This window comes from Rhinolophus sinicus, linkage group LG06 (genome assembly GCF_036562045.2).
Source record: "Rhinolophus sinicus isolate RSC01 linkage group LG06, ASM3656204v1, whole genome shotgun sequence".
In the NCBI taxonomy this organism is placed as follows: domain Eukaryota; kingdom Metazoa; phylum Chordata; class Mammalia; order Chiroptera; family Rhinolophidae; genus Rhinolophus; species Rhinolophus sinicus.
The window spans coordinates 143,560,262-143,577,284 of NC_133756.1; the positions used below are offsets into that span (position 1 = coordinate 143,560,262).

Below are 17,023 nucleotides of genomic sequence, written 5' to 3' on the forward strand. Positions count from 1 at the left end.
TCAGTCTGAGTCTCTCCTGAGTCTACTCCTTCCTCTCTATCCCTACTCAGTCTCTCCATTCAGGCCCCCCCTCATCTCTCCTCTGGCTTCATCCTCTCACCATTCTTGGATATTATGTTAAAAATGTAACTTGTCAATTTCCTGCCTAGATTTCTCCAGTGGTTTCCCATTACTGGAGTGAAATCCAAACTTCTTAACCTACTGATCAATCCTTTTGTCTTCTAGTTCAATTTCATCTCTTGCCATTTTTTCCCGTAGTTAACCTGTATGTTTCCAGTCTTTGAATGTGTGGACATTTTCTCTTGCTTTTCCATATTTACTCATAACCTTCACATAAATCATACTAGATCAGGTTTTCCCCACTCCTCAAGGACTAACAAACTATTATTTGTTCTTTAAAACCCAACTTGAACATCACCTCTTCTGGAACTTTATGTGACTACAATTATTTTAGGTCTCCCTTCTCTGTCTTTCCATAAAGCATGCATTTATTAAGGTACTTCTAATACTGCATTATAGTTGTTTACTTGTGTGTTCCCCTCTAGACTGTTTCTTGATGGCACAGATTATATCATTTAATTCTTGACCTGATACCTAGCATCGTATCTAATATATAATAGGTATTCAATTAATATCTATTGCATGAAAGAATAAACTCTTCTGTTTTGTAAATTATTTTTCAGATTCGATACATTTCTCAGACTCAAGGTTTACCAGGAGAACAGTTATTAAATGTGGGTACAAAATCCACAAGATTTTTTTGCAGAGAAACAGATATTTCTCATTCTGGTTGGAGATTAAAGGTAATTCAGTAATACAAATATTTAGAAAAACATTTTTCTAAGATGCCTCATATATATGGATAATACCCTCCATGCTTATTTTTATTTTATTGCATTTCTTCTTTTGAATTTTCATTTTTGACATCCCCTCATTTTAATTTTTTTTTTCTTAACGAGCAAAACCCCCTTTCAATAACTTAACTCATTCTCTAACCTGGCAACATAATTATTAACTCATCTTAAATGGTTTTTAAAATTTTATGTATATAATTACTTTTGTGTTGTATGTTTCATATTTTCTACCTAGTTCTCTACTTTAGTAAGCCTTATAGGACAGGGACAGAATGTAACCACTTCCTATATAACCCAAGTACCTAATTTATTCCTGGATCTTTGGGGGATCAGTAAATCCTCAGTGATTAACTTTATAGTTATTTTGTTTAAGGAGATTGTTATATATGTAATTTTTTTTTTACTCTTCTCGTTTTTTTGTACTTTTAAAAATTACATTTATGATAGTTACTCTTTTGAGACTACTGCTTGCCTTATAATATTCAATATATTAGACTAAATGTGCAAGAATTAAAGAAATAAAGAATTTACAAATGTTGGATAATAATATATTCTTTCTCCTTTTTGATATATTCAATAAGACACTAGAAGAGCATGAGGCAGAGACAGGAATGAAGTCTAAAGAAGCAAGAAAGTACATATTCAACAATCTGGATGATATAGTGCATGTGAGTACCGGTCACATTTGTCAGTCTTCCATGCTTACAGTGGTGGGTTTGATTGCCAAGAGTGCCCAAACATGTTAATCATTTTCTCCAAAACTATAGAACGCTTGCTGTTTTAAATCTTTTCAAAGGAAATTGATTCTAAGGTTTCAACCTTTCAGGACTAACTTGCATTTGTCTATATTAAATATTTAATTTACACTGTCCTGTTTTTCGTTGCTGGTTTTTTTTTTAGTTTTTTTTTTTTAGCAAAAAGCATTTTCTTTAAAAGGGAAAATCCTAGCAAACAAGTTTCCTTGTACATCAATAGAAATGGCTGTTTAGTGAAAATAATTTGTTTCCTGCTTTGAATGCTATTTGATACTTCAAAACATTTTGAGGATTTGTTAAACTCAGTTGTTCTTTCTTGTTTCAAAATATTTGTGATTCTCTGTTCTTTGCGTATTGTGGTAGTTGTTTTGTTTGGCTTTTTTTTTTTTTTTTTTAACTGTGAAACTTGAGTATATATATACTTGGGCTTATTTTCTTTCTTTTTATGTGATGACTTGAAATTTTGATTTTGCAGGTGAACACAGTGATGGATTTGGAAGGAAGTGATCTTTTGGCTGAGAAAGCAGATAGAAGAGAATTTGTTAGTCTGTTGAAGAAAATGTTGCTGATTGATGCAGATTTAAGAATTACTCCAGTTGAGACTTTGAACCATCCTTTTGTTAACATGAAACATCTTCTAGATTTCCCTCATAGCAACCAGTATGTTATTTTAAAACCTTTTAAAACAATTCTGGAGAGATAATAATACTAAGTCTATAGAAATCAGTGTGTTAGAAAATGATTCAATTTCTTCATTAAGTATAAGTAACTGAGTTAAAAGAAGTTAAGCTAAGTGGGTCAAATTCACATAGGCTAGTAAGTGGCAGGGTAGAACTAGAAAGCAAATCTGAGTTCCATTCCAGTGTTCTTTTTCCAAAATGCCATATTGAAAATGACCAAGTGATTCTGTTTTTACATGACATTCTTACCTTAATAACCAGATATATATATATGTATGTATATGTATGTGTATATATATATATATATATATATATATATATATATATATATATACACACTAAAGGAAAATGTTAACAGGCTGAAGGGAATAAAGTAAATCACTTAAAACAGCATCTTTTAATATTTTTAAAAAACGGAATGAAGATGGTATGGGGACGAACTGATATCCATTATTATGGATTACCCTGAAAATTGGTATTTTTATAAAGTCCAACTACTGTCTTCACCCTCCATTACCACTTAAAAATGTCTAATGGTTTCCATGAATAAGCCCTTTGAAAATAACATAACTCCATACTTATTACCATTAATTTTGGGATGTGGAGGTCTAGAAATTTAGGAAAAATTATTTAGGGTAGGGGATCATAAAATTGTAGTGTGCTAACCAAAAAATGCTTACTACTGTTTTGATGTCTTAAAAAAACATTGCAAGTGTAAGATACATACACTTTTTACTTGCTTTAAAATTTGGTCTTTTCCTGTAGGATTTCCTGGTAGAAACAGTATTGGAAATAAGCAGATTAAGTGCAAGTCATAGAATCTTTTTCTTTTGGAAATAATTTTTAATTAATGTACATTAATTTTGAACTGAACATTTAAAATAATATTACAATTCCCCACCCCACCTCCCCCTTTTTTTTTTGCAGTGTGAAGTCCTGTTTTCATATTATGGATATTTGTAGGTCCCACCCAAATTCATGTGACACAAATAATCACAATAAAACTTCACTTTTAAGACCAGTTGCTTCAAGCAGTACTGCTAATCTGACAGCAAATTTTACTAAAATTGGCACATTAAGAAGTCAGGTAAGAATTTAATAATTTATACTGTCTTTTTTATTCTTTTTTCTTTTTTTAATGATTGCTCATTTTGTTTTTGAAGTATACAGAAGCCTCATGTAAGCAACTAGAAGTTACAGGGCTGGTGAAATCTTACTATGGCTATTCTATTAACTCTGTAGTATTTCAGGGTAACAATTGGAACATACCTACCCAAATTCATTTTTCTCCTTTCACCTTTCCTTCTTTCAACATCCTCTACCCACCCTTCTGTGCCACAACTCTACAGAAAAGTAAAGTTCAGTAAAATCAGTTTCTGGACTCATTTTTGTCATAGAATTGCGATTTTAAGAAATGTGTTTGAATTCTATTTATAAAGCATGTGTGTAGCAGTTAGAAGACTGCTCTGTATAAAGCCCGTACTTTGTTCATTTCAGGCATTAACCACATCTGCTCATTCAGTTGTGCACCATGGAATTCCTCTGCAGGCTGGAACTGCTCATTTTGGTTGTGGCGATGCTTTTCAGCAGACACTGATTATCTGTCCCCCAGCTATTCAAGGTATTCTTTCATTTAAATTACATTTCAAATTTAGGCATACATTATTTTAAAACAAAGTTAGGCATCTATTAATTAAATGTATGGTATAGTGTTTGCTACATTTGAATTTAATTTAGGCTGGTCAGTAGCCTTTAGACCAGTGACGTTCATTTCTCGACTGGAGCTCCGCTGTGATTACCATTAACAATGATGGGTCATATGACAGTTCTATTTCCTGTAGAGTCTAGCATGATAAAATACCTTAGTAGAAATTAATGAGCCTGAAAAGCTTTGGACAGTCCTGTACAGGTATCACTGCTCCACATGTTCAGGTAAGTACATATTGTCTATCCTTACTCGACATGAAAGTGACAGAGAGTTCACTTCTTTAAATTTTGGTCATAGGAGTTGTGTCCCAAAATGTTGTAGTCTTGTTCTTTACTCCTAGCTCAGATTGAAGAGAAAAAAAAAGGATTGATTTTTAACTAAACTGGGTTATGTCCCTTGCTTTGATAAAAATAGCAATTAAATCCTCAAGTTTGATGGGTGGCAGAATACCTTTGAAGAGGCCATAAATTCTCAAACAGGAATTTCTTAGTGGTTCTTGGGAGGGTGATAGTAGCATGCTTTGGGACTGGAATAACTGGAATAAAACCCTATTTCCTATGTCTTTTCCTAGCATTTTGCCTTTGATAAGCTTTAACATCTAGTTGTATCTTAAAGCAATAAGTTAATTACAAATGGGGCCCTAAATCTTTGTAACATGGTGGTAATACTGTATATATGATGTAAGTGAAAGAAGTTGGTGCTAAATCAGGATACCTGGGATATAGTTCTGTTTCTGCTATTTGCTGTGTTATCCTAGACATGTTTGGTAACCTGTTTCAGCTTTAGTCAAAGGAAACAGACTGAATAGATACTGCTTTGGTCATTTCTAGCCTTAATATTTCTGGATTCTGAAGGTTATTTGAATTTTTTATTTGATTTAAGGACTTGAGCTATTTTTTTTTTTAATTTATTTTAGTATGTCCCACAGTGCCTAACAAAGCACCAAGAATATGTTTGTTGACTTGATTGGCTGATAATAAGAGATGTGAAAACATGTCAACTCTTTAGCCACTTTTGTTCTACCAGAGTAGCTTTACTTTTATCTTTTTTATATGTTAGGTTTTCATATAAGGTTTCATTGAGAGAAAGGTTTATATCACTAAAAACAGAAAAACAACTTAGATGATTGATTGTCATGATGGAATTGTGGTCCAGTGGTGGTCTTTAAGTATCTGTGACAGTAACCCTGGCTGGTCGCTAATAAAAATACCCACAGCATTATATTGTTAGCACTCTTAAAGATGCTGTTGTGTTTGTATTTCTCAACTGTTTATTATAAACATTTTAAGCATACGAAAAGTTCAAAGAATACTACAATGCATTCTACTCTCGATTCAACAAAGGTTAACATTTTGCCATATTGCTCTCTCTCCCTCTCTCTCTCTCTATTTCTATCTCTCTATTTATTTATCCATCTATCCACATGCCATCTGCTAGTAAGTGGTAGACATTTCACTTCTAAGTACTTCAGCATGCAAGACTGATTTTTTTTTTCTAATCAGTTGTCATTTAAGTGGTGTCTTGACAAACGCATTTTCACTTAGATGAGTTTTTAATCTGTGCTAAAAAATAGATTCTTAGATCCTAATAATCTCTCCCATGTACCAAAATCAGTTTGAGAGTCACCCACCTACAGTGTGGTATATTTCATCAAGATTTGGAATAACAGTTTTTTTCAGAGCCCACCGTCTGCTTGTAGCAAAAACGTAAAAGGCTTATGAGACACATTTCAGAACATGGCTAAACATCATTCTTAAAACATTCAGTGTGGTTAGACAAATCTTTTCTTTTTATGCGGCTTATAATTGATAAAAGGTTAGTAATCTTTCTGTACAGATGTTAGCAACTGTGTGAGTGGTTCATAATAAGGGTAACAGAAAGAAAAAGAGATACTCTCAGACTCATCAACCCATTAAATGTCAAGGACAGTATTTTTGAATTAGCATGAATAGGGAGACAAAGCAAAATGTTTGTGAGCTTATGTTACAGGTATAGATGCAACAGGAGGACAGGCAGGCCATATAAATGTTTTATTGTTTCTTAGTATAGTGTCTGCTTAGAAATGAAAGCTCCCCCTCTCATTTGTTTTAGCATTTCTATAGAAAATTCCAGTGTTGATCTTTTTACCTCTTTTCCTCATAATGTGCCAGTCCATTTCGAAGAAATATTTTTAAATGATTATTGGGCAACTATTGAGTAGCAGTTATGGTACCAGTATAGTTTTTATTTTAAAATAAAATTTTATGTCTATTCCACTTCACTTTAAATTTTTTACTTTGGGGTTATAATGTTTATGTTCATCACACATCTCATATATTTTAAATATTATAAATTTAGTATGTAGTTATAGGTAGGTAGGTGGTATGTCCATATTACTGTGCGTTTTTCAAGTATAGAAGGCTTAGCCAAGCTTTTATTGAACATATCTGAGTTTAGGTTGAATATATTAAACAAGCATTTAACATTATTTGGCTGTCTGAAAAGCTAGTTATTCATCCCCTCTGGATGAAAACCACTATTTTAGAATCAAAAGCATTCCAGCAAAATTTTCCTTTGTTGTACTAGAACAGCCTTTACACTTTTTGTGCCCTGCTCTCCAGTATTAAAGCAAATCTAATCAAACAAAGATAAAGTTTTACTTAATGTAATAGCTATAATAGAAAATTGAGATCTTAATCCACTTTTGAATTTGATTAAAAAAAATTAGACCTCATGAGGAGAAAAGATAATAGAATTCTTCTCATCTTAAGACATTGATTATAAGGAAAATTTAACGGCAACATGATTTTTGTTGGGATTTGAGAATTTGCTCTATCCATTCATCCTTGTCAAAGTGAATTCTGCTTTTTTCTCTGATGAGATTGTCTATTGCTGCAATATATCTACACTGCCTGGGTGTGCTTATATTTCTTGGAGAATTTGCTGATCAAGACATGCTTTTTGGAAGGGGTAAGAAGGTCAGTTTTAAAAAGAATAATCTGTAGATCTTTGTTAAACTTAATTCGTGTCTAGTTTTTTAGGTGGAGCTCGGAGGGTAGAACACCCTGGAAGTAGGGTAAAGGCCTCTATGAAGAAAATAAACACAACAACATTAACATTCTCCTTAGGATTAACACTTACCATATATCCATGCAATAGATATTGCAAAATTATTTTTCAATAGGAAAAGAAAAGCAGTATTTCTTTACTGTCTTAAAGCTTGATATCGTAAGACTTTTAATATTTACAAATTCCTTTTGCAATGTATGACACAGAAATATTAACATTAACAGGATTAACATAGCTGATAATCCTGCTTTCTAATTTTCCTAGCAAGTGAGCAAAATGAAACATGTTTGTCCTGGAGTTCCAGCCGATCTCATCTGGGAATACTAGTAAATTCAGCCTCATTGACCAAAGCTTAGTTGTATCATCATATTAAGCAGAAAAGTTTGTTTTTTTTGGTTTTTCTTTGGAGGTCGAAATAAGTGTGCCATCATGAATTTTCTTGAATCATGTAAACCATCATAGCCGTTGAAATGTAAAGTTGTGATACATTCTCTCTTTGGTGCCAAGAGTGTTAAGATCCTATTACAGTTTTAAAGAAGAGAATATGAAGCATAGCTAAATGTTTGTGTGTCAGGATGAACCTGCTAGAGGATGAGGATGTTGAGTCAGATTTACCTTTGAGTCCTTTATCATAGTGGCAGAACTATTTGAAAAGAAAAATAAAGCTACTGTAGTAAATGTTAAAACTAATGGGAAGTTTCAAGAAAAATAAGTGATTCAACTTTGTGGAATGCATTTTAAAACAGTAGAAAGAGTAGCTTTATGCCATTTTGGAATGATGTACCACAAGGTAGAAAGTACCTCACTTTCCTAGTAGATTGCTTTGTTAGTGTTATGAAAATTTTATGTAGGGGATGGTTTTATAATCCTAATCAGAATTTTAGCAATTCTTTAAATTTAAAAGTTTTAAAAGTTAACTTAGAGAAAGATTTTTCTTTTATTTGAAAACTATTATATTCTATTTTGCAGGTATTCCTGCAACGCATGGAAAGCCCAGTAGTTATTCAATAAGGGTAGATAATACAGTTCCTCTTGTAACTCAGGCCCCAGCTGTGCAGCCCCTACAGATTCGCCCAGGAGTTCTTTCTCAGGTTGGTAATAATTCATTATTTTTGCATATGTACTCTTCTTATACTCAAGTAGGGGTACTGATCCATTTGTAATATATCAGCCTGTGATGTTGGGAAACAATGAAAATGACCTGGGTGGGAATTGGATCCTTTGTAGATTACTGACTTTAACTTTTATAATTATTAAGTAATTGTTACTTTCATGTATTTTTTATTTTTAAAATGTAGTAATGTAACTTAATTAGTTTTTCTTTTGCTTTTGGTGCAGCAGACATGGTCTGGTAGATCACAGCAGATGCTGGTACCTGCCTGGCAACAGGTAACACCCATGGCTCCTGCTACTACTACATTAACTTCTGAGGGTGTGGCTGGTTCACAAAGGCTTGGAGACTGGGGGTAAGTTAAAAACAAAAGCAGTTCTTTGTGAAAAGTTTGCAAAATAGATCTTGGTAAAGAAAAACATTCAATTTTTCTAAACTTTCTCCCTAGGAAAATGATTTCACACAGCAATCATTATAGCTCAGTGATGCCACAACCTCTTCTAACCAATCAAATCACTTTATCGGCCCCGCAGCCAATTAGTGTGGGCATTGCACATGTCGTCTGGCCTCAGCCTGCCACTACCAAGAAAAATAAATTGTGCCAGAACAGGTTGGTATTGATATTTTAAATTTCCTCTGCATTTTGAGAATTAATCTTTAAGATAAATTTTGCATGTACACTAAAGGGTCACTCTGTTGTATTCAAAATGACCTCTTTGATAGCTTTGTTACAAACACTAAGCCAGCTCCCTTCTCAATTTCTCAGAGGTATTTTGGTAAAACTAATGGAATGGGAGCCAGGAAGAGAGGAAATAAATGCTTTCAGTTGGTAAGATTGTCTTTATTGCCCTTTTGATTTATTATCTGCCTATAATTTTAGACAATTTTAGACACACAGATATCGCATTTACCAAAAAATGACCATTTGAATGTATGTAAATGCAATCTACACTGATATTTCTAGAGATAATATTCTATGTTTCACAAAATTTATGATCTGTATGTTAGTGTGTTACATACATGATCTTGAACCAAGCAAAGGTTTACATTGTTAATTTTAACAAGATATTTTAGAAAAATGTCACGTACATATTTTGATGATAGAAATGACACATTATTCCTTTGATTGCAGGAGTCATGCATTGCAGAATACCAATATCCCACATTCAGCATTTGTTTCTCCAAAGATAGTAAATGGGAAAGATGTTGAGGAAGTAAGTTGTATAGAAACACAGGACAATCATAACTCAGAAGGAGAGGCAAGAAGTTGTGAAACGTCTATTAGGCAGGACTCTGATTCATCAGTTTCAGACAAACAGCGGCAAACCATCATCATCGCTGACTCTCCAAGTCCTGCAGTGAGTGTGATCACTATTAGCAGTGACACTGATGAGGAAGAGACGTCACAGAGACATTCTCTCAGAGAGTAAGTGCCAAAAGTAGTTCGCAGCTATGCTGCACCCTTAAATAATAATGATGGCGCCCTCTGGTGTGATTAAAAAGAAACCTTTTTGTGACTTACTCCTTGTCTGTCAGTGTCCTTTGGAGTAAACTTCCTGAATGGTATTTAACCATGATGATTACAGCGTTTTTCTTGTATTTATGAGCTTTGGATTTTTGCCCATGTAGGTCACTCTTAACTGTTTCATATCCTAAATGAAATAATTTGGGGCCACTTGGGGAGTGTCTTCTCATGTTTGACCCAAGTCTTTCCCTTTCCTCTCTCACTAGGTGTAAAGGTAGTCTAGACTGTGAAGCTTGCCAGAGCACTTTGAACATCGACCGGATGTGCTCCTTAAGTAGTCCTGACAGTACCCTGAGCACCAGCTCCTCAGAGCAGTCCAGCCCAGCCCCTTGCAAGAGGCCGAACAGGTAACGGAGCTGCATGACTAGTATATGATAAATACTAAATTTATTTAGTCCACTAAATAAGCCTATGATTTCTTTTGCTGTTTAAATAATAAGTACCTGCCCGTTTACCATAGTGGCTTCTCTCTGGAACATAATTTTGAACTAGGTGACTTTTTATAAACTCAGGTTTTAAGTAATAATTTTCTTCATTGTTATAGAAGAGATCTAAATAAAAAGTTGAGGTTCTATTAAATGATTCTTAAAGAATCATTCGTTTTTGAAAGGGTAAAGAAGCCACATTCTCAACTTTAGTTTCAGACTACTGTTGTAACAAATTTGGAATAAGAACATACACTTTAGCAAAATAAAATAGGAATGTTTTGCATAATTAAGTGATGACACATTGTCGGTAGAATATCCACTGTGATTTTTTTCCTCTCGTTGGTGACTAATTTGCATGGTTTTGTCCATATTTCCTTGCCTACCCTTTCCTTGGCCAGGGACGTGCATTACCACTAAAGTACTGAGCTTCTCCTAACCAGCATGACGTACTAACCCATTAAGAGATGAGCTACAAAAATTTCAGTGAAATACATTTGATTTTAGCTTTTAGAATTTTTTTTTATAGAGAAAACAATTTGAATAAATTTCAGGTCTTGATTTTATATATTTGTTTTCTCTCTTTCCTTAGATAGGAAATACGGTATTGAATACCTATAATCAAAGCTCTGTGGAAGATGCAAAGAAATTTTAACACATCTTATAAATTGTTTATCATGTGATTTGGAAGTTCATGTTATACACATATACATAAATATTCACATACCTATGGAAAAAATAAGATACATGTATATATAAATATATAACTAAAAATATATAACTAACATATATGTACAAAAAGAGGTGCTTCAAATTGTTAAGTATGAAATGAATGATTAAAACAGACAATAAATGCTGTAGAAATCGCAAGGAGAGCGATTGTCAGTGCCCGAGAGGGTCAGGAAGAGAAGTAACGGGACTCTGGCTCAGCCTTCAGAGACGTGGGAAAGACATTTCACATAACTGGTTGGTTAACAGGACCCAAATTACCACCAAATGGATGTACCTAATATTAGACTTTAATCTGAAATAATCAAGTCACATGCTTATATGTTTATACAGTTCATTTAAATTACCCAGGAGAATACTTCTTTAGTAGTGTCTTGATGAAGTTTTTTGGAATATGTAAAGTGGGATTTTATGAACTGCTCCTGAGGATCAAGTGGGAGAGGAAGGGAGAGGAAAGGATGTGCCATCCTTTAGTGCCAAGAGTGTTCCTAAACAGGACAGAATTAGGGCTAGCATCTGCAGAGTGAATTATTGTGAAAGTCTAGAAAGTCTGAAAAAATCGCATGGACAAGGAAGAAGTCATAATTAGGTATGAAATACCTGAGTGAGATTGTCATCAATTTGCCGGAGCCTGGATATTATTTACTTTAGATTTAATGTTGAAAAACACACTATGAAAATATTTTCCTGTTGTAGTATGTCAGATGAAGAGCAGGAAAGTGGTTGCGATACTGTGGATGGCTCTCCAACATCAGACTCTTCGGGACACGACAGTCCATTTGCAGAGAGCAGTTTTGTGGAGGACACGCATCAAAACACAGACCTGGTCACCTCTGCCAACACAGAAGCCAAACCAGCTGCCTGTACTGTTGTGGTGCCACCAATGGGACTAGAAAATGGATTAAATGCCGACGAGCATATGGCAAACACAGGTAAACTGAGTCCTTCCCCCTTCCCTTCAGAGGCCTTAATTTAGGAACATCAGAGAACAGCTCTGACAAAAGTCATCTCTGATTTTCCAGCTTGATCCTGCCAAATGGATTGATTGTACAAAAGTAACCTCGTCTTATATTATCCAGTGATTGGAAATCCTGAGTTCTATTTATTTAATTTTAACATTCTCAAATCACTATTGTGTAAAATACCAAAAGACCTTTCTAATTTTTATATGAGAAGGAAAAAGCATCAACTCTTTCATATTTTGTTCATTGCCAGATTCTATATGCCAGCCATTAGTAAAAGGGCGATCTGCTCCTGGAAGAATCAACCAGCCTTCCACAGTGGGTAATCGTCAGCAAAAATTGACATCAGCATTCCAGCAGCAGCACTTGAATTTCAGTCAGGTACGTTTGTGAGTTTCTAAGTCTTTGGATTCAAGTTCAGCAGTTTTTCACTTGGGATAAAAGAGATTCTGAAACTATGCAATCTTAATAAATTTTATCCTTTTCATTATCCCAAGTGACTAAAGAGTTACTGGATATCCTAGTAATAGGATAATTAAGCAGATTATTCATAGAACTTGAATTCTTCAGAAAAATTAAGCTCTTAGATTCTCTTAAATATGTACTTAGTGTGTTTATTTTCTTAGACCCTTTAAATCAGAAGGCAAACTAATGGATCGATGGCTACATTTCTTATGTGTTAGTGGTGGTGATAGTTAGCAATGCGTATTGAGTACTTTCCATCTGTTCACTTGGCTTGGCAATGTTTTTCACTTGGGGAAAGAAAAGATCACGGGCATTACAACAGACCTATGTCTGAATCCTGGTTTTGCCACGTATTATGTTTACTATCTTGGCCAGGTCTTTTCAACAGATCTGGACCACAGTTAATGGGAATAATAACTGTATCGTGGGGTTGTTTTGGAATTAAATAATGGGTGTGTAAAATGTTAGGCTTACATATGATCAGTGTTCCACAAATGGTAGCTATTGGTAGTGGTGGGGTAGTGATACTGCTGGCAGCAGTAGTGGCAATGTTAATATTGTAATAATATGTACTAATAAATACTAAAATGTTAATACTAATATATAAAATTACTATTTTTATCTCTTCTCTATACTGAGTACAGTCTAAGATCTGAGAGATTGTCTATGGGTTATCAGTTACAGAGTTTATTGTAATTTTCCTCTTCTTTTTAATTTATAAAATAAGCATTTAGAGTTTTTTGCTTGTTCGATTGTTTTGGATAGGTTCAGCACTTCGGATCTGGGCATCAAGAGTGGAATGGAAACTTCGGACATCGAAGACAGCAAGCTTATCTCCCTACTAGTGTTACCAGTAATCCATTTACTCTTTCTCATGGAAGTCCCAATCACACAGCTGTGCATGCCCATCTGGCTGGAAACACGCACCTCGGAGGACAGCCTACTCTCCTTCCGTACCCGTCATCAGCTGCCCTCAGCAGTGCTGCACCAGTGGCCCACCTCCTAGCCTCTCCATGTACCTCAAGACCTATGTTACAGCATCCAGCTTACAATATCTCCCATCCCAGTGGCATAGTGCACCAGGTCCCAGTGGGCATAAATCCCCGTCTGTTACCATCCCCAACTATTCATCAGACTCAGTACAAACCAATCTTCCCACCACATTCTTACATTGCAGCATCACCTGCATATACTGGATTTCCATTGAGTCCAACAAAACTCAGCCAGTTTCCATATATGTGAAAACTTAAAAAGAGTATATTGAGGAAGCTCAATGATAGAAACATTTGATTAAAAATAAAAACATGGTATTTAATAAATATTAGCCATGGCACAAGAAAATTATTTTTGAATCATGTAGACTTGGGTGCAATTTAAACAACTTTGAGCTTTAAAAAAAACTCACTTTTAATGTGTTTTGCACATTTGGTATAACTTGTCTTTGGTCATGTTATCTTCTTATGTAGTAACTCTAGACAGGTGACTTATGGGAGCAGAAGTCCAGTTTTGCTCCTACTATTTTTTATAAAATTGCCTTCTAACTAGTGCAAGACACGTCCACATTTGGGAAGCCATTCAGTGTACAGACTTAGAGCAACAGATGCACATACGTCAGAATTACAAGTGAATTGTATTATCTGTGTCTTAGTGTATAAATGTTGGGTCACTTACCTAAGAAATTGAGCTATTGTTCTTTACATTTGCATGTGTCTTTGCATGGGCAAGATGTTGCCTAGACTTTGCTCTTAAATGTTGTTCTAATAATCTCAGCTGCATTGTAAACCGTTCCCACACATAGTGCCTTAAATATTTGAGGTTGTTAATGTTATTATTGCCTATATATAAATGTTGAGGACTGCAGCACTTAAAATTCAGACCTACTCTTTCGTTTTCTTTTGATAGAGTAATATTCATTTTTGGTTTTGTGTGGTATGATTTCAGGTCGTAGCTGTTTTTTCCTTGCTAAGAGGGCAGCATGTTTGCTATAGCTGAATTCTGCTGTCTGATTTTTCAGAATGATCTAGCTTCAAGAAAAGCAAGCAGTTAGTAGTGCTTAAGAAAACTTGATTCAGTATCTCATGGATAGTTGATATCTGTCACAACACAGCATTTTATATACTGTTAAGTAAAACTGCAATACAATCTAAGTTTATTTTGGGAGTGTTTGCTGTATAATTGGATTTAATAAAATGTTTAGAGGTGCAGTAGGCATGACTTTGAGTAGATAATGAAAGAAAATGCAAATTGCTCATTGATTCATGATGTGGTTTCATCTTCGCTTGGGCAATCCATGCAGTATTTAATAAGTAGTAGCAGAATATTTACTATTGAAGCTTGAAAAGATGTGAGTTCTTTGTGTGCAATTTTCATTTATGCATGTGAGAGGGTTTTTTTAAAAGTATTTTTACATTGTAGTACTTGTTTTGCTTGTTCGTGGTGTTTGCTTATTTAATACATTCCGTCAGGGACAGAAATTACATGCTTTTCTTCCTAGGAAGTGTGTCTTGGGTCTTTTCTTTCTTTTTTTGGTGGTGGTGATGTTTAAATGAAGTTGCTTTTACAGCACCAAAGACTTAATCATCCATTTCCTATATAAAAGGTAGCTACTTTTTGCATAGACCTCAAGTATATTGTAGTGTAGAGGTGGAATTTAAGGAAAGGTATTAAACAGGCTGTGTTTTTGCTTATGGGCAAGTAATAAATTGTATCATTTATCTTGAATGTATCATAGATAAGCTGCTATATAACGATTGCCACTTCAGATAGCTGTGAAATTAGGTGATTAACTAGTTGTTATTTAGCCTTCTAATTTCTGTATAAGTCTAATTACATGAAATAGAAGTTGGGGTTTTGATTTTTTACTTTGCTTTTCTGTTTGGAGTGTCATTGTAACTACTGTATTGTAAATGATGGAAAATAATTGCATATGTTATTTTGGGTGTGTTAATTGCATCAGTATTTTATCTCAATGTTTGTGCTCATCACTGCATATAAAAAAACTTGGATGTATCAATGTAACTTAATTTTTTATTTTCATACTGGCATTGTAGACACTTGAGAAAGCTGTATCTTGCAGGCTTGACTTAACTTTTTTTCCTTAAAAATCTGGAATATAATCTTACAGCATTTACTGGAATAAACAGTACAAAGCATTTGGGTGTAAAACTCTTCAAATGTTTTGGATTTATAGCATTTCTTTGGTAAATGAATTGCATACCACTAGTACAGCATTGACAATAAGCTAATAATGGATAAACTTTTCTTTACTCCATTAACACAAGCAGTGTTTTATTTAATAATCATCAATGAAATAAATGTGCCTGAAATTGATTTTAAAAATTACAGTATTAGATCATAAAATAAAAACCAGCAGTACATTTTTAGTCACACTGAAAATGAAGGACTTAATTTTCCCCACAGGTTTCAGTGTTTTTAGTAATCAATTCTATGCATTTTATATAAATAGAAATATATATATATATTACACATAAAAAAGGAATAGCCTAAGATTAATTTAAAAGATTATTTACAGATAGCAAATTTATGGAGTCACTATTTAAGTAAACTTGCTGCCCTCCACAGCCTTCTAGTTTTATTTATATGGTCCAGCAGATTACTGGTATCTGCTCACTTCTTGGAAATGAATCAGTGCTGGCAGTGGATGTTTCAGAAACAAGCGCAAAGGATTGATTGGTGTTTGTGCCACAACAGGTACAAAATTGGCACAGTTTGCTTTTTGTTCAGGGCCATGTTTACTCCCCTGAAATGTCCTATTTTCTGTATTTCAGTTTCAAGATTGAGATGGTCTTGTTAAATGAACAGTAAATGGTAAACTGCATTGTTTTCATAATGTAATAGTAATGTTTGATAAAGGCATACCGCAGTTAAGTACATTGCTCTTAACTGATTCTAATCATGGGCTTTTTATGTGTTTAAAAGTAAGAAATTTCAAAATCCTGCTAAAATCTAAAGCATATTGAGAAAATAATCTGGATTTATACCCTCTTGAAAGCCATTTTTACCACTTTTCTTTGGTTTTAATGCTGTCTTAAATAAAACACTGCATGAATTTCAAGTTGCATATTTGCATACTATTTTATTTTTTTGTTTGCATACTACTTTAATTTGCAAATTATTTTTTATCAAATATCCTGATATTTAGTTTTCTTTTTCTTCAGGGTGTTTAACTAAGTATGTTACTGTAGTAGCAGAACCTTTTCATTTTTAAAATCTTTACTACTAATTTTAAACTTGGTTTGTGTTAAGTAAAAGTTAAATCATACACTGCAAGGTGTAGGAGGATTTGTTTTAATGAACCCAATGATAGATTTGATTACTAAGTTTGAACTGTTAACTGTTTAACAATTTTAGACTTGTGGCTTTCTTTCTTTGGTTTGTTTGTTTTTGCTTTTACTTCTATGCTACACTAGTTTGCCATGTAGCAATTGCACTGTGCAATATTTCAATAAGGACTGGGAAAATTTTTATGGATGTAATGTCTATTACGGTTTGCGATAGTATTTCTCTCTAGTTCTCAGTGATTTAAATGTGACCAAGCCTTCTGTACTTTGTCACAAAAAGCGGGTTTTCCAGGTGACTATTTTGGTGAGTGTCAAAATAAGAATTTATGGTGTATTACTGTCGATTCACTTTCAATTAAAATATATATATTGCAGCAAACAGTTTGTTGACTTTTTTTCCATCCCACTACTGCTTACAGGTTAGGGAAGGAAAAGGTTAGTAGCATTGAGTACCTAACTT

At 34.0% G+C, this 17,023-nt stretch overlaps 1 protein-coding gene across 6 annotated transcripts in view; it reads left to right on the forward strand.

Annotated features, from left to right (window-relative positions):
• The window catches only part of HIPK3 (homeodomain interacting protein kinase 3), a 96,063-nt gene extending 82,489 nt beyond the window's left edge, over positions 1-13,574 (forward strand). For 2 of the 6 annotated variants that reach the window (XM_019738533.2, XM_019738534.2), the window contains exons 4-17: positions 684-803; positions 1,436-1,522; positions 2,085-2,269; positions 3,217-3,376; positions 3,787-3,910; positions 8,015-8,136; positions 8,384-8,511; positions 8,605-8,766; positions 8,923-8,985; positions 9,289-9,582; positions 9,888-10,028; positions 11,532-11,767; positions 12,051-12,178; positions 13,028-13,574. In XM_019738533.2, coding sequence (XP_019594092.1) covers positions 684-803; positions 1,436-1,522; positions 2,085-2,269; positions 3,217-3,376; positions 3,787-3,910; positions 8,015-8,136; positions 8,384-8,511; positions 8,605-8,766; positions 8,923-8,985; positions 9,289-9,582; positions 9,888-10,028; positions 11,532-11,767; positions 12,051-12,178; positions 13,028-13,504 — 2,427 coding nt within the window. In that variant the 3' untranslated portion in view covers positions 13,505-13,574. The remainder of the gene's footprint in view (positions 1-683; positions 804-1,435; positions 1,523-2,084; positions 2,270-3,216; positions 3,377-3,786; positions 3,911-8,014; positions 8,137-8,383; positions 8,512-8,604; positions 8,767-8,922; positions 8,986-9,288; positions 9,583-9,887; positions 10,029-11,531; positions 11,768-12,050; positions 12,179-13,027) is intronic. The other 4 variants (XM_019738537.2, XM_074336191.1, XM_019738539.2 and 1 more) reach the window with 3 other exon arrangements.
• The last annotated feature ends 3,449 nt before the right edge of the window (positions 13,575-17,023 follow it).